Source organism: Trachemys scripta, chromosome 10 (genome assembly GCF_013100865.1).
Source record: "Trachemys scripta elegans isolate TJP31775 chromosome 10, CAS_Tse_1.0, whole genome shotgun sequence".
Taxonomy (NCBI): domain Eukaryota; kingdom Metazoa; phylum Chordata; order Testudines; family Emydidae; genus Trachemys; species Trachemys scripta.
In genome coordinates, this window is record NC_048307.1 from 2359609 (window position 1) to 2385591 (window position 25983).

Genomic DNA, 25983 nt, shown 5'->3' on the forward strand with positions numbered 1-25983 from the left:
TCCATTACTGTGACAGAAATGTCAGAAATGTCAATAATAATGCAAAGAAGGCAGAAATGTTCAATAAATATTCTGTATTTGGGAAATAGCCAGATGTATTCAGATCATATGGTGATAAAATACTTTCCCATTCCAAAATTAATTAAGGAGCATGTTAAACAGCAGCTACCACAGCCAGACATTTTAAAATCAGCAGGTCTGGATAACTCGCATCAAAGTTTAACTGTCCAAAGAGCTCTTTGGCCAGCTCTTTTAACATTGATTATTTATAAAAGTCTTGGAACACTGGGGACTGGAAGAAAGCTAACGTTGTACCAATATTTTAAAAGGTAAATGGGATGACCTATCAGCCTGACATCAATCCCAGGATAAATAATGGAATGGCTGATACAGGACTCAAATAATAATGAATTAAAGGAGGGTAATATAATTTATGACAATCGTCCTAGGTTTATGGAAAATAGATCCTGTCAAAGTAACGATAGTTTTTTGCATGACATTTTGATTAAGAAACTTGAATGATACAAATTCAAGCACACATTAAATGGATTAAAAACTGGCTAAATATATAACTGTAAATGCAGAATCATTATTGAGCAGATGTTTCTAGGGGGGATTGGTTCTTGGCCCTATGCTATTTACAATCACCAGGAAGAAAACAAAATAATCACTCATAAATTTTGCAGAGGACACACAGTTTGGGGGAGTGTTAAATAATGAAGATGACAGGTCCTAGATCTCTCTGCATCTGGCTCACTTGGTAATCTGGGTGCAAGCAAACAAGATGAGTTTTAATCTGGTCAAATCTAAAGTCAGACATTTGGGAACATAGAATGCAGGCCATACTTCCAGGATGGGGGACTATCCTGGAAATCAGTGACTCTGAAAAAGACTGGTAATCGTGGTGAACAAACATGAGGTCCCAGTGTGATGTTGTGGCCCACAGAGCTAACGTTATCTTTGGATGCATAAATAAAGGAATCTTGAGTAGGAACAGAGAGGTTGTTACCTCTGGATTTGGCTCTGGTGTGACCACTACTGGAATACAGTGTCCAGTTTTCCTGTCCACAATTTAAGAAGGATGTTGACAAATTGGAGAGAGTTCAGAGAAGAGCCACAAGAATGATGAAAGGATTGGAAGAAACATCCCTTATTGCGCTAGACTCAAGGAGCTCAATCTATTTAGCTTAACAAAAAGGTTATGGGACAACTTGATCAAAGCCTATAAATCCTACAAGGGGAACAGAATATTAATACTAGAGACTCTTCAATCCAGCAGACAAAGGTATAAGAAGATCCAGTGGCTGAAAGCTGAAGCCTGAGAAATTCAGACTAGAAATAAGTCGTACATTTTTAACAGGGAGTAATTAACCACTGGAACAACTTACCAAGGGCTGTGGTGGTTTTTCCATCACCAGGAATTTTAAAATCAAGATGAGATATTTTTTTTCCTAAAAAAATCTGCTCTAGTTCAAACAAATTAATTCAAGGCAGCCCCATGGCCTGTGTTCTACAGATTAGATGATCCCAATGACCCCTTCTGGCCCCATAATCTATTAAACTATTTTAGTATAAATTGAAAAGAATGACAAAAACAGAATCTGTGTCCGAGGCTGTAAAAATACTGTATTATTTGGTATTATTTGCCTCTAGCCCTTGATCGTGGCATGTACAAGCAAATCATATCCACACAAAGACATGGGCAGGATTAGGGCTGCACATAAAAGTAAACTCTCCCTTTTTGATTTTTTTCCCCCAAGGGCATTGCCTGGAATCGTAATATTCTCTCAACTTATCAAAGATGAAATGTGTGTCTCTGGATAACAAAGACACCGAGAGATTGAACCTAGCTTGCGCGACCAGCATCAGCTGCCTAGTGGAGCTAGCTTTTAGAATCAGACAGAAGATTTCAGGGATGTACATTATGAAATACTTGAAAACCCTGGTTACAAATGGACCTTCCTGACCTGCATCACTGATAGTTTATCCCGGTCATTAATAAACAGCAAATGCCAGATCTGAGCCTCTTTGCTTTAGGTATTGATTCTCTTCTTAGGGCAGCCCATGAATAAGGGATCATTGCTTTTCTCAGGTGGTTGCAGTCCCTCAGCCTGCAGTCATATGACACACCATAATCCCCTAGAAATGTGTGGTGTGGATCGGAAGTGTGACACCATTCACCACTCTGCTCCATCAGATACAGGTTATGGAGGACTGTCATTAACTTAATTGCTGAGTGCAATAAAGTGAATCCCTCTATGCCTTCTTTTTACCGTCTGATCTCATTCGAGTGCTACACATGCTGAATTACATTATGAGGGCAGCAAAAGTAAATCGTTTTTCAAAGCAGCAGGACAATGTGGACTATCAAGGATAAATATATGTAAATTGCCATGGAAATCACACTGTTGGAGCTTTAGCAAGACTAAACAGTTGCCAAAAGGCATTTCGAATTCCAGAGCTTATTGCACAAGGCATTAAAAAAGGTCAGTGTTTCTTGAAATAAGGATCTTTACAAATAAACACATTTGCTCGAGTCTTGGTGAGTCATGCGGGAAAGGAGCTCAGAGCACTTTCAATGTAATGGTTTTGACAGGCCATGATCAGGGTGAGCTTCTCATGTTTACAGTTCATCAATAGTTTTTCCAGCGGTAGAGTCAATCTTTAAACCAGGTTTAGTCAGGGAGGAGACTTGGCAGCTTGTTTTCCATGCAAAAATGCTATTTGATTTCTTTTATGCCGTGCATTTGATGATAAGTATTTGAACTTCTGATATTAGACTGTCACTCAAACACCTGCCATTTTTTTTTTTTACTCCTGTCACATCTCCTTAACAGTCTAAATATTTGCCGCTTGCCGTTTGTGCACTTAAAGAAAGTGTATCTATCGAAGCCTATTTATTGCAGGGGATTCGGTGTGTAATGTGTTGGGCCTGTGTTGATACGCTGGTTGGAAATGATTGTGAACTGCAGCTTCAGGTTCAAAATTCATATTTAACTTACAAGCCAGAAAGACTGAAGGTGTCTTTCTTCAATGATGTACATTTCATTCCCCTGATTAGAAGTCCAGCCTGTCCAGGGCCCTTTTCTATCTTAGGTACTCATCTGAACTCCCCACATCCTCACAGCCCCCTCAGGAGGCAGGGCAGTGCTGTTATCCCCAGTTTACATATAGGAAACTGAGGCCCACAGAGACGAATGCCAAGATTTGCAAAAGTGACTAGTGGTTTGGGATTTGAGGCCCTCTAAAGGTAGACATTTCTGAGCACCTACCCTCTAAAAATCAGCCCCTTTAAAAGGCATCTCCTGTTGGGCAACCAAAATCACTAGCCACTTCTGAAAAAATTGGCCTAAATGACTTGCCCAAGGTCACACAGGAAGTCTGTGGCACAGCAGAGAACTGACTCCATGTCTTCTAAATCCCGTGCTAACACTTTGACATCCTTATAACGGGCAAAGCAGAGCCCACTATATTACTTGAAACACCCAGTACATTTCACCCCCTTAAAAGGACCCTGGTTTTGTGGTCTGTATATTGACATGTATTTCACTGGTGTATCCTTTGATTTGGCATTTTTGAAGGAACCCCCTCCTCATGCCCCAAAATATGTTTACTGACTCAAGAACATCTACAGAATTTGTAAAATGGCCTTAAGACAGAGAAGTGTTCTACTGAATCAATCGACATTGACATTTGGGGGAAAAAATTACATTTCATATTAGCAAACTGTAGAAAAATAAATATTAGTATGGCAAATCTGAATGAATTTCCATAGAAGGAAACATACAGGTCATCCCTTACCAACTGCTGTCCATCACGGGCAATCCCAAGCTAATTTTAGACTAGAAAATAGGTTTAAGAACAATCCCTGATGGGAAAAATCCTATATAATTGAAAGGAAAATTAGAACCTCTCTGTAGGGTTTCTTTGGGGACCATCTTATAGGATTAAATGGAGAATTATAGCGGTTCTAAAGGATGCTTTCAAAACCCCCAAAATCTACAGAAAGATTCTCATTATCTGTTAAATTCTTTAGGTTTTTAGAGTAACTTCTATAAAACACTATTGGTTTCACCCTATGACATGCTATAGGATTTTTCCATAAGTAAACTTTCCCCACAGCTAGGCTCTGTGCTTTGTGCCTGGGGGGACAGCAGAAATGTGAGCTGTGGGGATACTGTATGCTCTGGCTCTGTGAGGCAGTCGTGCATTATCACAATTGACGTTGGAGACGTACTGAGTACGGTACTAACCTTCTGTTACCCACAGATCTGGAGGTTGGGAGCCCATCTCATTTAACCTTCTATCACAGCTGCTTGTGCTCTGGTCCAGACTCAAGGATTTAACCAGCCTGAAACGGACTTGGTGTGAATCAGGGGTGTTTTCCTGCCAATGCCAAACCTCCCCCTAGCCAGCGAGTGTCCTTCTGAGGGCTCAGTGTCCCCTCGGCCCAGTTCTCAGGATTCTCTGAGCTATAAATTAGCCTGGCTCCCTCCAAGGTTTTTCAAATCTGACTCAAAGCAGAAAGCGTTTCGCTAGAATAACTCTGTGGCTTTGAAACAATTCAAACTCCCACTCGGTTTTTCTTTTTGGAAGGCAGTTACTGAATATAGATATGAAGAGGGGGGAGGGACAGAGCGAGAAAGGGAGATACGTAGCTGGATGGAAGAATGGATGGATAAATTCAGATTATGCACCAATTCTCTCTCATTAATTCTGATCTTAGAGTAACTATATTTGAGTCCCAATCTTGCTTCAGTTGAAGCCAGTGGAAATTTTGCCATCAACTTCAATGGCAGCAGGTCTGGGCCTGGAATAGTTACTCTCTGAGAGTTCGGTTCTTCTCTTGAGACTTGCCGGGGGTGGGAATCATATATCCGGAGCCTGATGGCAAAATGGCTTTCAAATGCATGATACCTCCCCTGGCAGTAGGGAAGCCCCAACAGGTGTAGCCAGTGCTGATCCAAGCACAGCCGTGCCCAGTGCTATGTCCCCATCCAGATATGCTCCCTCAGGTGAACCCCCACCCACAGTGCTCCCCATATACTTGCCCCAGCATGGGTGTTGCCCCACCCCCGCAGAACACAGGTGTGTTAGCGTGACCCTAATTTGCCCCTAAATGCTTAGTAGCAGAATGTCTTTCCCAGGTAACAGCTATTAAAAGTGACACCACTTCAAACGAGTCTGTCACAGTTATAATTCAGTATCTAGACATGGTGGTTATGCTCATGAAATGTTCCTGCCTCACTTTTATAGAACACCAAAAACGACATTAAAAGAACATTGTTACAGTTGCAAAGTCAAGCACTCAAAAGTTAGGAAACACCAGATTTAAGGTTGCCTGAGCAACCTTAATCCCACTTCCGGATGCGTGTGCATTACAATACAGTCTCTAATTACACAATCGCAGACTTTGTTTCCCCAGAATTTTTTGAAAATCTCTCCCTATATCCCTGTGGTGAAACCTGTCCTAAGTAACAGCCTAAGTAAAGACCTGCTAAAAGTTGTTGCCAAGTTGAATCTGGTCTTTAATGAAAGGTTGGATCAACCATACGGAAAACCTGTGGAATACTTTAGTTCTTGCATAAGACGGGGGACTGCTTTAGACACAACATGGTGATCAGCACCTTAGCGATACTGGAGATACACAGATAGACTCATGTGCTTAGTCACTACAGAGGTGCCCAGACACAGGGTGATGGACATTACAGAGCTTCTAGTAAGCATCTTAGACGTACCTGACATAGCTAGATGGCACAAACAGACATTAAAGGCTACATGTTGCACTGGACAGACAGATCTGTTCTATCGTACCTGATCAGGCACACCAGTAAAATACTGAGTTAATAAGGTACCAATGCACCTACCCCTTTGTAAATCCCTGAAATGTAGAATGCTGCTGTGGTAGGAATCTTGGTGCTGAGGGGAGGCACTTACACATCTGTCAACTGGCTGGGATAAACGTAACTGCCAGTAGGCATGCGTCTATAGGGATATACAGCATGTGTCTGAATTGATTAATTGACTCTAGCATCACGGGGTGATTCTGCACTTCCTCCCACCCCTGACTGCAGACCGGTCTTCCTATCTTGCTGGCTGTGAGTGGAGATGTAACAAGCCACACCCTTAAAATGGCGAGAGAGTTTCTGGCGATCAGGACTGGTTCGTGAACAATGCACTAGCCGGGAAAGAAGCTGTATTCAGAACGGATATTATTTGAACCCAAACACCTCAGAGTTCTCACTCACAGCCCAACTTATCACCCTCTCATTGGGCAAGGTGAGAAAACAGTTTAGTTGGTACAGGAACAGGATCCAGGAGACAAGACTCCTGGGTTCTTTCCCCAGCTCAAGACATCTCACATTTCTGTGCCATTTCCCCTGTAAAAAAAGGGTTAATACTGGGTACGAGTGGGACGCTAACTGATTGATGTGTATAATGTTCTGCTCTACTCCACGCTGATTAGGCCTCAACTGGAGTATTGTGTCCAGTTCTGGGCACCACATTTCAGAAAAGATGTGGAGAAAGTCCAGAGAAGAGCAACAAAAATTATTAAAGATCTAGAAAACATGCCCTATGAGAGAAGATTGAAAAAATGGGGTTTGTTTAGTCTGCAGAAGAGAAGACTGAGAGGGGACATGATACCAGTCTTCAAGTATAGAAAAGGTTGTCAGAAGGAGGCGGGAGAAAATTTGTTCTTCTTAACCTCTGAGGATAGGACAAGAAGCAATGGGTTTAAATTGCAGCAAGGGAAGTTTAGGTTGAACATTAGGAAAAACTTTTATATGCAGAAAAACAGTTGTTGTGGCACTGGAGGGCCATGGAGTTTTTATAGCATGTATGTGGGGGGGGCGGGGGGAGGCTCAGATAGAACCCCTGGACTAGTTGACCTCTCAAGGTCCCTTCCAGCCCTATGATTCTATGAAGGACTTAGACCCTTGGGTGGAATGGGTTCCAATATTGGCAGGCTGGTGAGAAAAGGGCCTGGGGATTATACTGGATCATAAAGTAAATATGAGTCAACAATGTAATATTGTTGCATCCAAAGCAAACTCAGAGCTGATAAGGCCAAGAATGGAGTCCCGTGTCCAGTTCTGGGCACCACACTACGGGACAAATTGAAGAAAGTTCAGAGGAGAGCAGCAAAAATGATTAAAGATCTAGAAAACATAACCTACGAGGAAACATTGTTTAGTCTGGAGAAGAGAAGACTAAGGGGGGACATGATAACAGTCTTCAAGTACGAAAAGATTGTTTTAAAAAAAGAGGGTGATAAATTGTACTCCTTACCCACTGAGGACAGAGCAAGAAATAATGGGCTTAAATTGCAGCAAAGGACATTTAGGTTAGACTTTAGGAAAAACTTCCTAAGTGTAAAGGTTAAGCACCGGAACAAAATTACCTTGGGGAGGTTGTGGAATCACCGTCACTGGTGGTTTTTAAGAACCGGTTGGACAAACATCTATCAGAAGTGGTCGAGATAATACTTAGTCCTGCCTCAGTGCAGGAGACTGGACTAGATGACCTAATAAGGTCCTTCCAGTCCTACATTTCTATGATTTGCCCATTGGTTGATTGCCCCTTTTAAATACAATCACTGATTTGTAATCCCAGCCACACTCAGAGAAGGTTGCTGGGTTTGTCTGCATGCTGGTTTGGGAAGTCAAGGTGCTGATGATAAATGGCAAAAGCGAGCCAGATGCTGCTTTGCTGTCCAATTCTTGGCAGGTTTAGAGCAAATAACTGGTAGTTTGTTACAGATAATCACAAGTAAAACTGAGTTGTGTTACCATCATGCACTCCTGGTTTTATTGCAATAGGTTTGACTTCAGCTGTACTGGTGACTTTAGAGGGGTTGGTAGTGACTGAGTGTTTAACGGAACTTGTGAAGATTATTGTCCAGATTACCTCTTAAGGTAAAGTTGGTTTTTTCTGAGGTTTGGAACAGCTGTGACGGTCCATAACAGAAAAGGTGTTGACCCATTTTCTCCATTTGCTTCACGAATGATGGGACCCCCTATGACTAATTCAAGACATACCTTGTTCTGATGCTGAATGACATTTTGGTGGAAAGGGAGGGAACTCAGCAACTCACGGCTGCCAAAGGGTTTGAATCAAAACACTATGTGAAGGTTGTAAACAGTGACCCAGAGAATGGCAAACTGGTCACTTAAATCCAGATGAGCACTAGTTGGGTGACTATTCTCGTTTGGAGGACATGCCAGGCAAGAACATTCGGGGGGGAAAGATGAATTATCCATAGCACTGTAAAGGGATGTTACAGCAGGGCCTAACCCACATGATAGAGCCTGCAGGACAGAGACCTCACAGAGCCCTGCCTATACAGAATGGTGCCTTGGGCATTGTGAGGGGCATGGGAGGGAATGCCTCTGAACTAACTGCCTGATATTATTGTAGCTTTTTTCCTTCTACTCCCTCCTCCTTCCCCCTGACTTTTTCATTTGTTATCTTTACTGGTTAGTCCATGTCTAAAGCATACACCAGGGCAGGGACTTAGCTACATGTTCGGTAGAGTGCCAAGCAAACGATGAGGTTCTTTAACACTAGTTAACACGCACTTCTCCTTCTCTCTTGGAACACAACTCAATTGCAACTCTGCCAAATGTCAGTGTGTCCTTGCATAATTGTGTCCCTATCATTTTGGGATAGACCTCTCTGATTTTACCTCTTTTTAACCTATTAGTCCAATTGTGTTTTTACTGGGTATATTAATCCTTGTAAGAGCAATAATTCACACATACATTGAAAATGTACAACAGTGGCATTCTGTGTCAAGAATGTCTCTCTTATCCTCCCCACCACAAGGGATTGTCAGAATCAAACGGTATTCCAGAGGTCATTTCTCCATGGGTACTTGCTTCCCGTAAACATTGCCTCTCCAGCATAAGAACCCCAGAGAATCTGCTATCCTCTCTGGAAAGCCGAGATGAGGAGAAAAGGAGGACGAGTGATCTGAAGGCCAGGGATGGTACAGAGTTCGATAAACTGAAAAACCATCCAAACAAAGAGCAAGAACGACAATGTGGGAAGGACAAAGGAAATAACACTTTGTAACTTCTCCGCAGAAAGAAGAATGAGAGCTCACAGGGGAATTGCTACCACAGCCAGGCTCGTCACTTGGCTAAACACCCTGGGGACTAGCACCTGGACGAGAATGCTCTGCAATGGAGTCACCAAGCCCACGTGCCTTCTGACTGGGGAGTGTTTTACACCCAGTTGGCACAGGCGTACGAGGGGCAGAGCAATAAAGAATCAGCCCATAGCGGTGAAGGGTTCACATGGCGTTGATTTAGCATGTAAATCACCCACCTGCCATCTACGTACCCAGGGCGAGCCAAAGATGAGGGAGCTGGATAGCCCACCAAGAGCATGAACAGAGGGAAGGCACTGGGGAAAGATGGCGTTCCCCAAGTCATAATAAGGGCAAAACAGGCCCATCAGCCTAGGCGTTTCACACAAATCCTAGTTAACTGATTGGGGGACTGGTCAACACTGGGAAGATTGTAGCAATTGCCCGTCATGTCCCAGCAAGAGATGCTTGTACAGAAACAGAGACAAATGGCTGATCAATGCAGTAACATCCACCAGTAGCCATAACAGACCAAATAAATACCGTAGCGACCTTTCTAAGACAGGAATGGGGCCAGCCAGACTGTGGCAATGCCTTTATCCCAGGCATAGATGATGAATTATTCATGGGGGATTAGAGGCAGCAGTGTCAGGGCAATAGTTTTTAAGAGGTGAAAGTGACAAATATCTCAATAACGGTAGCTACTTATTAGTAACCGCTTTGGATATTCAGGGTTGTTTTTTCCCCCATTGCAATTCAAGTCACAAATACACTCACATGCCAATCACCAATTCACTAGAGAAACGTAAACTATGAGTGTTGGAGAGCCACAGACACATCACCCTCAAATGCGACCTATTGTTATCCTGTTGCCAACAGCAAAATCACAAGGTATGCCTGCCTGATGACATTATCCCTAATGCGTGGCATTCCCAGGAACTTTGAAAACTGCAGCAACATTGAATTTATATATTCCCCCATTTTGCTCTTCTCCTCTGCTCACAGGTCTGGAACAACATGACATTTTCTGCTCTCATCCTAGTCTTTTGCACTAAATAAGAACAACTTGGCAACGTTTCCCCCCCCCCTCCCCACATGAGAAAACAGGGACATTAGGTTAAGTAATATGGCTGCTGTAGACTGAGTAGCACATCAAAGAAGGGGAGATATCTCCTCTAATTTGATGACCTTTTGGTGTATTTCATAGGTGCTCAACTGATAGATAACTATGGAGAGGTGATTGTTACGCTGAAGGTACCTAATTATGTGCTCAGAACTCAACATTCACCCAATCTGCTGAGCTCTTTTAAAAAAAAAACGAATGCCATTCCTATAAGATGAGGATTCTCTAACTCTATGCTGGGCTTCTTCTGTCTGACATACCATGTTGAGTATCTTTTATCCCTGGTTTCCTCTAACTTGTTCCACTTTTCTCTTTACTATGGTTCTTTTTCTTCGAGCATAAAACAAGTGTAAAATATTCTTGTCCAGTAAGATGGATATGGCCTTACATTGTACTTACCTGTATGGGGTTTTCTTATTTCATTGTAATTGCTATAGTTTTGTTTTCCTCCATACAATAAAAACATTTATTTAATAAAACTGAGTAGCAATGGTTGATGCAAGGATTGTTAGAGATGGCCATCCCTTGCAGACCAAAATAGTAGCATTCTTAATTTTGTATTTGATGCCTAAATCCCAAGGTAGAGGGAAGATCAGAAATAGATAGAACCTGAGAACGTTGTCATAAAATGTTACCTGTCCAGGAACCATAATCTATTTGCCTGTCCTTTACTATTATGATTACAAAAAATGCTTATATTTTCAAGCCTATCAAATGCAGTTACTCAGCCTGGGCGAAGGGGGTGAATTTTGCACGGCAGAGATATAGAAACAAAATAAAGGTATCATGCTACCTGTTGCAAAATGGAACAATATGCCATACTCATGAGCTCATTCTAGCATTCCTTATTTGGAAGTGCTCACCATGGAATAGCTACAGGCTAGGTGCCTCTGAGGATGGGAATTGGTTGAGGTGCAGACACGAAGTAGCCAACACACCACAAACTACTGGAAAAGTTAAAATAGAACCAACAGCTGCAGTTCACCTGTCTGAAGCTTTAAAATTCTGGTACCGTTCCTTGTCCCTGGGACTGGAATTAAAATAGAAAAATGGCAAATTAGTCTCACTTATCAGGCCGTCTGCAGTGAAACATGGTGAGAAAGTGAAATCCACTCACAGGGCAGCGATTGAAACAAGAGCAGAAAATGGTTTAACTTCACTCTGTCCTTGCTAGAGATTGAATGCCTCCGTCAGCCTCAGAGGCAGCGCTGTAAGTTACTCACGGGACAAGATACAGAACCCGGAATAACAGCTGTAGTTATTTATTTTGACTGTGCTTAGCTGTAGCATCTGCGAGTCTCACAGTAAATGATAAACAAACACATACAAAACATCAAGCTGACCTTACAGATGACTAGATTAAAATAGGGCTCAAGGCACATACTATACCTCAGGGGTAGTTTGTTAAAGTACTCAGGAAAAACGTGAGCTCTATACCATGCCCTAACGTGCATCAAAGTTGGCCTCTGGTGGAGAACTTGGAAAAATCAGCTCCACCGGTGGAGATGCTCTAGTGAGAGCTGCCTTGCCTGTGATCCTGCAGAGGACAACCCCAGCAATCAACAACACGAGTGACTGGGCAGGATGCAGAGCAGAATGGGACACAGGGGGAAAGTGATTTGCAAAAGTAAGCAGATCCTAGAGCATTCAAGGCTTCCCAGGGGACAACCAAGAGCTCAAAGTGGACCAGACGAGGAGGAGACACTGAAGGGAAATGAACCTGGCAGAAGAGTATATAAGCCAATAAATGAGGCTCCAGCACCATTAATATTGTGCTGTTATTTGACAAGACAGGGGTAGATCTAACACCCCACCACGTGAATACTGTTTTTCTTGCCTTTTGTGGTTTGGAGTTCTAGATCCCTGGGGTTCATATTGCACTCCATAGCGTGGTATCCAGGCACAGATGCAGAGCTGATTCTAGGCTCTCTAAGGAGGGCTAAAAACAAATAATTGTTGGCAAGAGCGGTTTCCATGGAGATGGGCCAATGGGTTTGGACAGAGAGGCCCCTGTTTTATAACTGCACGTATGTGCATAATGTGTGTGCACAAGGACTGTACTTTGGTTTATAGTCTCAGCAACTGCACACACAATTTTGCCTTTTTGCACCATTATGGAAATCTCTGTCTTAGTGTCAATATGGATTTCTGTTTCTGCTCTGGGGGGATAAGGTCTGTTTTTTCTGGGCTGCATTTTGCAGAAATCAATCCTTTCTTCTTTTATTTTTTGTCATCACAGAATACATGGTAATTCGAGTACAAAAATGGATTTTGTTCTGAAATCTTTTTGATGTGTGTTGGGTTGGCCAAGGTTAATTTCACTTCAGATAATTATCCCTTTATAGTCATTTCATACATTTGTCAAGCAAGGTCACAATCCAGTCAATTGTAGCCAATATTCAATATTTTCCCCTCAGAAATTCCATTTGACCCAAAATAGATGTGCCTATCAAGTGATGTTTATGTTTGCTTTGGGTAATGGCAACAAGAGGTTAATACTTTCAAGCAGGCTACTTTGTATTTTCCTAGGATATAAATATTCATCAGGACACGGAATGTGCTTTAAAATAAAGCACAGCTCTACTTGCAGATTATATTTCTAAAATATTAAATTTAAAATGTTTGAGCTGATCTACCTAAGCATGTCGCTTAGAAGATAAGACCGTAAAGACTCGTATGTGAATCATCAGGGCTAGTCCCACCAATCAATGATGTTAACACTTTTTTGTTATATAATCAATTTTAAATGATATAATGAGGAATGCAATCGTGTTCCTTAGCACAAACTCTGAAATGTCTTCTATTTATTGAGCTATTGTGGAGCTCTGTCAATATACATGAGCAAAGAAAGAAGACACCAGTAATCAAACAGACACTGTCACTCTTTATCACAGCAGGTGTCTCCTTAATCAAAGGAATCTCTCTAGATGCCTGCTGATACCTTACTTTCTCCCTGAAGTCTGGGTTCACATTGAGCCAGGGTTCATTATAGTCTGAGCTTTAGGACTTCACAAAAGGAATGGCAAAATAGATGGATTCAATTTGTACATTTAACCCCAGAGAAAAGAAAAGAAAAGAGACAAATAACTTTAGGAAGAAGTGTGAAGCCATAAACCACAGTGAGTTCTCAGAAGATCGCTTTTGAAAAAACATCTTCAACTATTTCCTAAATATCAATGACTAAACTAAATTCAAGAAATTAGTCCAAGAAATCATTTCAAAGATGGTAAAAGGTTATATTACAATTCTAGCCTTTCTCCAAAGACACAGAGGGAGTCAGTTACGGAGCTGGGGACAGGATTCAGAACTCCTGGCTGCCAGACGTGTGCTTTAACCATTAGCTAACACTCCCTTTCCTTGTGCACTTGCACTATGTACCGGATATATTAGATTGTGTAATTGTATATCTGAAGACAGAGGAGGTGAGGAGAAGAGGCTGAGTTTTCATTCCATTTCCTTCATCATTTTCCCATGCGCCAAGGCTGGGGTTGTCAAACCAGCCTAAGGGAGTTGGATTTGGGTGCTTTACCTCCTTAGGCATCTACATGCGTTTTGTGCTGATAAGAATTAATAATAACAAAGGCCATGGCAGAGCCGCTCTATGAATCAGCCAGGGAGAGAACATAAGAATGGACATAGTGGGTCATCTAGCCCAGTATCCTGTCTTCCGACAGTGGCCAATGCCAATTGCCCCAGAGGGAATGAACAGAACAGGGAATCATCAAGTGATCCATCCCCTGTCACCCATTCCCAGCTTCTGGATAACAGAGGCTAGGGACACCATTCCTGCCCATCCTGGCTAATAGCCATTGATGGTTATCCTCCATGAACTTATCTAGTTATTTTTTTAACCCTGTTATAGTCTTGGCCTTCGCAACATCCTCTGGCAAGGAGTTCCATAGGTTGACTGTGTGTTGTGTGAAGAAATACTTCCTTTCGTTTGTTTTAAACCTGCTGCCTATTAATTTCATTTGGTGTCCCCAAGTTCTTGTGTCTTATTTACTTTCTCCACACCAGTCATGATTTTATAGACCGCTATCATCTCCTCCCTTAGTTGTCTGTTTGCCAAGCTGAAAAGTCCCAGTCTTATTAATCTCTCCTCATATGGAAGCTGTTCCATCCCCCTAATCATTTTTGTTGATCTTTTCCAAAATATCTTTTTTGAAATGGGGCAACCACATCTGCACACAGTATTCAAGGTGTGGGCGTACCATGGGTTTATATAGAGGCAATATGATATTTTCTGTCTTATTATGAGAGGGTCATTTACAAGGTGAACCATGCACTTTGACACCCTTCTCTATATGAGAGCCCTCGTGTGGTTGCCGCAGAGTGGTGCTAACTATTTATACATTTTAAAAAAACCTTTCTATTAACTTGATAAATGAGGTTAATGTCAATTTATTGGAGTATACATTACGTGCATTACAAAAATCCATGGGAAAATCCATGTGAGCAGTAATTAGTATGATATAGGAGACACTTAGCAGAGTTTAACATCCTGGCCATTTCATCGGAGCTCCTGTCAAGATACCCAGAACAATCACAGCGCATTGTGGCTACATTGGGACACAGATGCCATTTTTGTGTTATAGTCCTTTTTTTTTTTTAAAGGTCTGGCTTTCAAAAGTGGTGATTTTGGGTGTCCAACATGGGGACTCCTGAAAGGGGCTGGATTTTTGGAAAGAGGTGAGCTCCCACCCTCTGAAAACCAGGCCCCTTTAAAGTATCTCAAATTGGGCATCCAGAAAGCACTTGTCACTTCTGAAAATGTACATCTAGGTATTTTTGAAGTAAAATCACAATATGTTCTGCACTGATCAGTAGCTGTTTTAAATGCATTAAGTAGGTTCTGCACAGCAAGCCTAGGACCAGAGTTGGTTTGCATGAGCAAAAATAGGAATTTAAAACAAACAGCCTCACAACATTACAACTGTGACAATGCCCCAACACGGGCAACGCAAAACTAACAGCCTCTATTATCCACTCCTACCTGAGTAAAAGGAGGCTTCTATCATACATTATTAGAATCATAGAATCACAGGGCTAGAAGGGACCGCCAGGGTCATCTAGTCTAACCCCCCTGCCAAGATGCAGGATTTGTTGGGTCTAAACCATCCCAGACAGAGGCTCTCCAGCCTCCTTTGGAAAACCTCCAGTGAAGGAGCTTCCACGACCTCCCGAGGCGTCTGCTCCATTGACCCACTGTTCTTACAGTTAGGGAATTTTTCCTGAGATTTAATCTAAATCCGCCTTGCTGTAGTTTGAACCCATCACCTCTTGTCCTGCCCTCTGCGGCAAGAGGGAACAACTTTTCTCTGTCTTTTTTGTAGCAGCCTTTCAAATATCTGAAGACCGCTCTAGTAGGCGCTGGTTATGTCTTCTTTTCCAAACTAAACATCCCCAGTTCCTTCAGCCTTTGCTCATCTGGCTGCATTCCAGCCCTTTGATTATCTTTGTCGCTCGCCTCTGGATCCTTTCCAGTTTCTCCACCTCCTTTCTATACCTTGGTGACCCAAACTGGACACGGTCCTCCAGCTGAGGCCTAACCAGCGCCGGGTAGAGCGGTAGTCTCACCTCCCATGATTTGCATGCTATATCTCTGTTAATGCAACCTAAAAATGCATTGCTTTTTTTGCAACAGCATCGCATTGCTGACTCATGTTGAGGTTGGGATCCACCACAGCTCCCAGATCCTTCTCAGCCGTGCGGCTGCCCAGCCAGTTCTCCCCCAGTCTGTATTTGTGCATTTGGGTTTTCTCCCCTAAGTGCAGCACCTTACATTTGTCTTTGCTGAATTTCATTTTGTTGTCCATAGCCCAGTTCTCTAATGTATCAAGGTCCCGCTGAATTTTAGCTCTAGCACCCAAAGTTTTGGCAAACCCCTTTCCCTTCCCCCTCCCCCGCCCGCAGCTTTGTGTCATCTGCAAACTTGATCCGTCTGCTCTCTATACCTACATCCAGGTCATTAATAAATATGTTCAGCAATCCTGGCCCCAGAACAGATCCCCATGGAACCCCGCTTGCGACCTGCCTCCAATCCAACATCATTCCATTAATAGCTACTCTTTGTTTGCAGTTGTTGCAATTATGTCTCCATATATTTTATTAATTACTAATATTACAGGAGCTTGGAGATGCCTTTAACAAGATCAGGGCTCTATTAAACTAGGCACTGCACATATACACAGCAAGAGACCGTCCCTGTCCTGAGGAGCTTGCAGTCTATAAACAGAGGAGAAAGGGAAACAGGCACAGAGAGAGAAAGCAACTTTCCCAAGGTCACAGGTAGAGCTGGAACAGAAGCCAGGCCCCCTGACTCCAGGCCCAGTGCTCTGTGCACTAGATAATGCGGTCTCCCTGTATGCACACGGCATGTATAGAAATGTGGGGGTAACATTCAAGCCGGATACTTGTGCCTTGGTAAGTAGCCGTTGTTTTACACCCAGGGCAGGAGAGAAGGGTTGAGCTCCATCCAGGAGGTGACTCTGTTTCAATCAGTGGAATTCCTATAGCAGCGAGTTTAGTTCAAGGTGTTTGATGGACTTCTGAGTTAAATCATCCCCAGGTAGGAACTGGGGCATCACCTACTCAAGACAGCTTTAGAACAAAAACTCCCCTTTGTAATTTGCAAGCGTTTGATTCACAAGCTGAAGTGATTGGCTCCCCTGTGCCAGTACAAAATGCGCCGTGTCCACAGAGAGCATGGGGTGATCCCACCTACATCTCAGCTCAATGGGTTACTCTCTGCCAGTTGTCTGTATATTCCCTAGACTAACAATAACAGTTTGCACTTCTAGACCACATTCCATCCACGGATTCAAAAGCATTTGACAAATATGGATTAACCCACAGAGCCCTGCTGAGAGGTAGGTGTCATTATCCCACTTTACAAATGGTGAAACTCAGACACAGAAGTGCAAAGATTTGCACAAGGTTACACGACTGCAGAGTGAGAGGTGTAACTCCTGTTGCCATGTTCTCACTATTCAACCACACTCATCTGAATCTCTGTATTCTAACCACCAGGAAGATAGCGTATTATCCCCCATCTATTCACAACAGTAAAGCCTGGAGGATCCCTTTCTCCTGTAATAATCCTCAGGGTCTTCTCCCTTTAAAACCAATGCTACATCCCACCGCAATCCGCCTCAACTCAGGATTTTTCAGCTTCATTAGCCATCCCGAATTGTGTACAGCAGTAATGGAAGCAGCGACCGTACATGGAAAAATTCCACATAAGCCTCATTCACATGCAGACTTCCACCGCTATCAAAGAGTCACAGCTCGGGAGATGCCAGACGACACACCGCTCCTATGCAGTTATACAATGCCCGACTCCGAGCTGGTTCACAGCACACATTTCACTTTCACCCATCACAGTGACTGCTCTTTTACTCCTCCCGCGCCGCTCGCAGGCAATGTGGAAGCTGTCACTTTGTACAGCCCTGAATACAGGTACTCGAGCCATATAAACACATCGCCGTTCTAATAGAGAACACTGCAGGCCTCTATCAAAAAGAAAGAAAACAACCCTTCCCCAGGAGAGTTTCTCAAAGATTAGTTCTCAGGAGCTGGTTAAAGCAATCTGTCCCTCTAGGTAAATACTGGCTACATGGATGTTCAAGGCAAACTGGGAATTTGAGCACAGGCATGTTTGAAAGGTCCTGGGTCTGGCAGGCAGTTTGTGACCTGACTCCCTTCAGAACCATGGTCTGTGGCTCTTTGCTATTTAACCGCAATCCAAAATCAGAACTTCCAGGAATTCCACTTTCCCGCTTCCACTGAGACTTTTACTGGTGTGTTGGAGGCCATGGGCTCGAGTCTTTAGTCCAGCCGTGATACACCTGGTGCAGAAACACAGGGGGTAGAACTGGAACCACTTGTCACAGGGGGACACTCACCTCTCGTGAGTGCCTCCTATGGGCTGGGTGTGGTACTGCGGTTTTTCTTTTTTGCTCTGGATGCCCTGTCAGCTGCCGACCTGGCCGGGCAGGTCTTCAGTGGCACAGCCCTCTGGCCAAGTCACAGAGAGTCAATATGCATAAATGAATGTCTCCTGGGGTAACAAAGGTCCAGCTAGGACTATCACTGTACCCTTGTTAGTGTCTTCAGCCCCGTCTCGGGGCTCAGTTCTCAGCCCCTCCTGGGCTAACTTTAAGTCCTTCTATGCCCTGTTCTAGAGCAGCGCCCCCATGGGGTTCTCCCTGGAGACCTTTTGTCTTCACTGGTTCTCACTGCCCCAGGTCTCCAGCCAGGTCATCTCTCAAGTTCAGTCCCCTTCTGGGGAGTAACTAAGAGCTCACTAGACAGTCTGTCTGCCCTCACCAGGGTCATCAGCCCCATCCCTAAGCCCTTTAAATTCCAGCCCTTTGCTTGGGCTTCTAAACAAGTTTAGGCCACTTCCCCAGTGGCTGGTGGGGGAACCCAGGTCCACCCACTACTCTGGATCCCAACCCAGGGACCCTATGAACAGCAGTCATGCTCTGCTCCCTTTAACGCCTTCAATTAGCTGCTGCTGTTTTCCCTGGGCTTCTTCCCACTGGGTCTCTTCCAGCCACCCCAGCCCGTAGGGTTACAGTTCTCAGGTCCACAGTCTACTTGCAGAAAGCAAAATGCAGCCAGAACTCAACTTCTGGGTCTCTCTGAGGCTCCTGTGGCCATAGGATCATCCTTGCCCCTCTGACCGCAGCCAGGAACTGACCGGCTCAGGCCCTGCCGCTCTTTTTAATCCAAGCCTGCTGTGCTCTGATTGGTTACTTCCCCGCAGCCTTTCTAGGAAGGCCTGAAGGACCACCTTCACTGCTGCTTTCCTGGGGTGAGGGGTGGTAGGAACCAGAAGCCTCCAGCAGGGGACCTCAAAGGACCTGATACACCTTGTCATGCCACCTTTATACGCCCCCAAACCTAGAGCTTGATGGGGACTGGTTGATCCTCATTGTAAGTAGTGCAATATGAGTACAGTCACATGACTGGAATGCTAAAGTCACTGGATAAACCCTATTCAGGAACAATAGAGTGGGCCACAGTGATACCACATCAAAGATACCATTGCCAATGTTTGAGTTATTGACAACCCAGGAGAAGAGGAACTGGAATGTTTATGGATCAGGGTTCCAACTGGTCAATCACAAGACGGTGTTGATGGGGCTCTATTACAGACATCAAACCAGATGAAGGAACAGGATAAGCAGCTCTTTAAACATCTATATAGAAAGAACAATTGAGTTATCTGGGGGACATGTGCTACAGGTCTCATGCTGCCTTGTAGCTTCTAAACATTATAAATAACTTTCAAATAACTTCGGGGGGGAGGGATAGCTCAGTGGTTTGAGCATTGGCCTGCTAAATCCAGGGTTGTGAGTTCAATCCTTGAAGAGGGCCACTTGGGGATCTGGGGCAAAATCAGTACTTGGTCCTGCTAATGAAGGCAGGGGGCTGGACTTGATGACCTTTCAAGATCCCTTCCAGTTCTAGGAGATGGGATATCTCCCTTAATAATTATTATTATTAATTATAACACAAAGCATGGCAACCAACTCAGGGTAATTCTATATTAGACCTGACTCTGATGGATAAAGATGAATTGGTCACAGAACTAAAACATGATGGTTGCCTAGGTACAAGTGATCACAACCTAATTTCATTTGCTATCTTCAAACAGAATACAGTCCAGAGCAGCAATACATACACTTCATGATTAAGGGCCAAGCTGTCCCTGTTTGCCCTTCTGCCCCTTGTCTATGTAGCCCATGAGCCCTTTGGATGTTGTAAATAGACTGTTGCACTGTCTAAAGGTGTTGGTGGAGGGAGCTCAAAGACGTGGCACGATGCAGACACAACCAGTAGAGTCTGAGCCAGTTTCTGTAGTGCAAAGAGGCAGGAACAGGGTCTGCCCTGCTACAGGTACCTAGCACAACGGAGTCTGATCTCCACTGGGGCCTCTAGCCAGTGTGGGAACAGGATATTAACAGCCAGATGGCTACCAGCCTTGCAAAAACAGCCCACGTTGGGATTCAGGGGCAGAGCCAGGAGGCCACTGTGACAGTGAGTGGGGCTGCAGGATTTTTTAAAAATAGTACTGGATAGTTTTATGGCCATTAATGAACATATCTAATTGTGAGAGATGAGCAAATGAACAAGGGATACCCCCACTGTAATGAAAGCACAGCCGAGCACCTTCATTGGTCAGGAATGATTTCTATCCATCGGGATACATTATGGAGGCTTTTGTCTTCCTGGGCAGCAACAGGCAATGGCTATTTCAGGGGGCAGAATACTGACCTGGATGGACCAGTACATGGTCCAGAAGGGCAACCTCAGCCAATGAGCAGCCTGAGGTCTTCAGCTTCCTAGTGCAGTGGGTATGAAACCCAGTTAAGTGAGGATTATGCCACTTAACCCAGTAACGCCACAACAGGGTCAGCTACAGAAAGGTCATTTAGCCACTCTCACATCAAGAAGGTGAGCAATAACTTTGGCTCTCTAGAAAGATGGTGGTGCTCCTAAGGGTTACCCCTGGAGAGACCTGCATTTGGGACTGGGCGTAGTGAGGAAGGTGCCTGAGAAAGATGAATAGGCAAGACAGTGCTTAAAATATGGATAATTCAAACAAACTGGGTCTGGTTGTCTTCTCATTCACACCTGGTTTACACTTCTGTAATAACTTGGAGTTACTCCCAATTGACCCCAGCATAAGGAAGAGAACAATTAGGAGCACTATATTTAATGTTGTTGAGTTAAGTTAAATCTGATGGAAACCAAACAGCTGTGACTTTTCAGGAACCAAAGCCCAGCTCAACTATTTCCTTTTCTCCATAAAAGTACAGTGCATTTTCCCCTTTCTATATTAACGATGAAGTCAAAGAGGAGGAAAAACAATTTATTATAAACCACCAAAGAGGATGCACAGGAACAAAATATATTTGTCAAGTTTGGGCAAGAAGCACAATAAGGTAGCTTAATAAGATATTCACATATTCTACAAGTGATAATTAAAATTCAAACACTGCAATTTAAAACAAAGGCCACGTTAGCATGGTAGTCTGTGAACTCCTGCCTCGACTCTAGATAACGAGTCAACCATTAATTTGTATTTTCCAGTGTGGGTGTCTCTACATAGGTCCTTTGCTGGTTCATTCAAGATTTATCCTCTTTTGCCTATGGGCTTTCTACAGGCATGTGATATAAATTGTTCCCACACAGCTACTGTGCATGTATAACTGACATATATTTAAAACGCATCAGAGAGACAGTACAAACTCAACACTCACTTTGGCCATTTGAATAATCTACCATAAACACTCAGGTGGAGAAAATCTAACATGTAACAGTTTGCCATTTAATTTCTTTGCATAAAATACATTAAAAAGCCATGAGCATGAACTGTTCAAGACAAGTTCTCTTTCCCACGCATGGAAAACACCTGTTAATGTTAACAGCATATTCTGCATCTTTGGGCTCACCATTTTCATTTCCAATTCGTGTTGATATAGGGCAAAATTCAAGTATTTCCAATCCAGGAAAATGAATATATATAAATTCAGGCGTGATTGAGGAGATATCTCCCTTAGAAACCAGTCAGTATATCTTGTGCATAAAAAGTATTCCATGCACGATCTTAACAGCCATCTTATTGCACAGCAGAGACGGGTGGGTTTCAAAGTGACTAACATAACAGCTGGACAAAATATATTGAATTAGAGAAGGAAATTCAGAGCTCTTTTATTTCAGCAAAATGTCCCCTTCTATCTAGCTGAGAATGTTGATCTGCTGCTCACACTTTGCTGGAGGCAAATTTGTCTTTTCTAGCATCAGATCAGTTAACAGAGCACAAAACACAAACTAGTTTCTCAGGCAGCTATCAAGGCGGTGCCTGTAGCATGCAGTGCTGTGCGGCCAGGCCCCTCCAGCGGTTCTCCTGCCTTTGGAACTGGCAGTTTACTCGTGAGCATTGCGTGGCTCAGTGGTTAACAGTGAAGGGTCCCTTGCAGCTCAGCTCCGGGCTCAAAATCAGCCAAAGTGAGCGGTGGCCAAACTGGCCATTACTCCAGTAATGCCCCAGTCAGAATAGAGGCCCCATGGTAGTGGCTGCTGCACAAACACAATGGTAGACAGAGTCCCTACCCAAAGGCCCCAGCCCTGCAAATAATACTGCACAGGCAGACTGGCGGGGATTGAAACCAATGTCCCGGTGCAGCAGTCCACTGCAAAGCTGTCAGTTGTAGGATTGGGGCCTCAGGAGACAAGAGGGAGGGTGGAAGACAGGAATACGACATAGGAGCGATCAGTGCAATGTCAGGCACTCTTCTCCTTAGTCATCTCAGATTTCATCCCTGACCTACGGGGAAGGAATTGTGCTATTCAGATTGGCGCTTCAGCTTGATGCTGGGTGGCATCTTATTGACTGTGTTACACAAGAGACCGGGGTCTAATTTCTAAAAACAACCCAACCCTGTTCTCTCTCTTGGTCTGTTCCAAAGCAGGGAGTTACATCAGTGAGGGTAGCACAAAAACAGTCATTTAAAAAAAAAATGTAACACACACAAAACTAAGAATTTCAGACATTCCTTGTGCCTCCCTAACACTTTTCACACACCTGGTTCTTTCCCCCTTTACCTGTCCCCATCCCCAAAAGAGTGACGGTTAACCACAGATTCATTTATATACAATTAAGGCCTAATGCAAAGCCCATGGAAAGCAACGGAAATGCTCCCACTGACTTCAATGAACGTTGGATCAGGCTTTTCATACCATTTACACAGACACACACGGAACGCAAAAAGAAGGAACATGTTTTATATACTTGTCACCAAGTATTGAGCACTTTCAGACACCAAGGAAATATCACAGCTTATGTAGCCGGTTAGAGAGAGAATTTCCCATTACAAGGTGCATAGCAGGGAGACGAATGGAGCTTTGTGCTGTAAAAGGCCATTCATGTCTAAGTACCAGCTTAACACACCTATTTGGTGGTTACAGAATCGGCTGCTGCAATTTATTTAAAGTTACTTCCCAACCTGGCTCCTCTCTTCACTGGTTACTGCTCAGGTATGAGTGCTTGGATTCAGGCCAAAGTTATACTTAATCATGATTTCCTGTTCCTAATTCAAAGAGCATGCAATAACTTTTGGTAGCCATAACTCTGAAAAGTGGCAGCTTATGTGGATGCAGCACACTCCGTTTTGGAGCTTGTAGCCGATTTGGGCCGGAGACATTTGCAGCCAGTGGAGAACACAGAAAAGAGCTGTTGGCAAGGAGGTGATGGAGTACACTACAGAGTGAAGTTCTGACACAGACATTTATGGTCTTGGGAAACTGGATTCCAGTGAGCGATGGGGGTGCTGATGGGCAGGTGGGCATGGTAGGTGCTTCCTTCCTGATACAATATCTAATGCAGCCTTTCCTGGAGAGTGAGGTGTGGTCCCTTTCCCAGCTAACAGGGTCAGGAAGAAGAGGTGTGTGTGACTGGTTCTGTTTCCTGGAAAGAGGGCTCAGCATACAAAAATTGGAGACCTGCTGGTCTAATGGATTGAATCAGTTGTAGTCCAGCAAAGACTGGACTAGGGGAGAGTATCTATCCAGACCTCCGATTCATGGCTTGGAACAGGGACTAGGGTCTTCCCGAGCACATCACCACTTGACCTGCTTGTGTGTTATTTATCCATTCACACTTGAATTAGAAAAGGAGCATGGGCATCCAGGGAGACCGATAGCCCTCCCCATCCTAAAATAGCTGTTTCTCTGGTAAGGGGCAGCAACAGCAGCGGTTCGGAAAATGACAGAAGTCCGTGGTGCCCAAACTGGCATCGTGGGGAAGCTGAAACAGGCCTGGCATTAGGAGCAGCTCTAATCATGCTGTCTTGGGAACATCAGGGCTCTCAGCCACTCACCACAACTCCCCCTGAACTAGAGAGATGCCCCACGCAAAGCCTGGAACCATAACCACATAGACCAGACGGGAACTGCCCGTGAATTTCCTCCACCGGCTGTATTTGTCTCTAGAAAGTGTTAACTCCCACCCCATATTCCAACCAGGGATTAGAGTAGAAAGGGGCCGCTTGTCCCTATTGATGTAAGTAAATCAGTGATTCTTTGGAAGCAGGTGTCAGGCAGAAAAGTTTAACTTTAACCAAAGGAGAACAGGTCTTGTTAAAACGGAAACTTGATTTAGCAATAATGGGAAACCTGCTGGGCTCTTTCTTGTGTGTCTGTCTGCAGTGGGAGGGATGGAGCTCTCTCCTTTTCACCCTTAAAGGCCCGGCCACAGGGTTGCGGACAGTGCCTGCCCCAGCCGGGGGAGGCTCCAGGCCCATATTACGGGGGTCAGTTCTCTTGGCATGGCTGGGGAAGGAAGGGGATCTAAAGCGGCGCGCGTGTCCCTGCTCTGGAAGCGGGCTCCGATGGGAGCGGGGACACTTGGGGGAGCGCACACGGGGTAAGAGTTGGCCGGTGGCGCTGGGAAGCAAAGCGGGCGAGGGGAAGAGAAGCCCCCATCCCACCCGCCGTGACTCGATGTCCCCCCAGAGCGAGGCTAAGCCGCATGAGGGCTCGGCCCCTCAGCCCCCTGCAGCCAGACAGCCCCGAACCGTCCCTGGGACATACCTTCCAGGCAGCACGTTCTCCACAAGCCCGAGTGGGTCATCACCTCCTCGTTCTTCCGGCTGGTCTCATTGTCACTCGTGGCCTTAGTCCTGCACACGCCGCGGGAGTACAGCCAGTAGTCCGTGCCCACCGCGATGGTCATGAGACTGAAGGCTGCGAAGGCGCCCACGGTGGTGATCAGCATCTGGACGCCTCGGTCACACATCCTCATGCTGCTTCATCGTCCGCCGGCCGCGGGCGCGGGGAAGGGGCGGCGGGGCGCTGCTCGCCCGCCCGGCTCAGGCCAGCGCCGCTGGAGCCGGCCCCAGCCCTAGGGGATGCGAGGGGCAGGGCTGGCGGCGCGGGCTCCTCTCCGCCTGGCGAGCTGCAGCCGGGCTCCGGGCGCGCATCGCTGTCCCCGGCCCGGTGCCCGTGGGTCGGAGCCCGGCTCGGGAGCCGCTCGGCTGCCCCCTCCCCGCGGCGCGGCTGCACTGGCGCGATCAAGGCAGAGGCAGCAGGAGAGAGGTGGAGATTGGGGGGTGCGTGTGTCGGGGGCGGGAGGGCTGCAAAAATAGCTCCTCTCGGGGGGCTGGGGAAGGAGGCACCGCTCGGAGATGGACCCGCTCCCAGCCCCTCCGGGAGCTCGCCCCGGTCCCACCCACAGCCAGCGCGGGGGGCGGGGGGAGAGGACAACAGCGGCAGAGGAAAGGCGCAGGGCCCCCCGGGGTGCTGGAGGGACCGGACCGCTCCCGGCACAGGGTGCCCCCCCCGGGGTGCTGGAGGGAGCGCTACTGACCCCCCCGGGGGTGCTGGAGGGACAGCTCCCGACCCCTCCCCACCCCCCGAGGGACAGCTGACGGCTCCGCCTTCCCCTCAGCCCCGCGGGGATTGTGCTGGGGGTTCTGGGGAGAAAACCACGTCCCCTCCGAGACTAGGGGCGCCCTGCCCGGCTCCCGGCCCCGCCAAGGGGCCAGTCAAGTTTTCAGGATGGAGCAGCTGGAGCCAAGCGATGCGGGGAGGACGAGCCCCGGCTGCAGGCAGAGGCAGCTCCCTTCAAGGGGCAGCCGGCTGGGAGGGACCGAGCGGGGCCCGGCTGCGCCCCTTCCCCAGCCCCGCACTGACCCCGCGAGCGGCCGCTGGGTCCTGGGTCCGAGCCCCGGGCTGCTGGGGGGCTCCGGGAGCACGC

General features: G+C 45.5%; 1 protein-coding gene across 1 annotated transcript in view; it reads right to left on the reverse strand.

Annotated features, from left to right (window-relative positions):
• Nucleotides 1-25308, reverse strand: part of CACNG3 (calcium voltage-gated channel auxiliary subunit gamma 3) — a 65189-nt gene extending 39881 nt beyond the window's left edge. The window contains exon 1 of the mRNA XM_034784973.1: nucleotides 24819-25308. Coding sequence (XP_034640864.1) covers nucleotides 24819-25029 — 211 coding nt within the window. The 5' untranslated portion in view covers nucleotides 25030-25308. The remainder of the gene's footprint in view (nucleotides 1-24818) is intronic.
• Nucleotides 25309-25983: the final 675 nt, after the last annotated feature.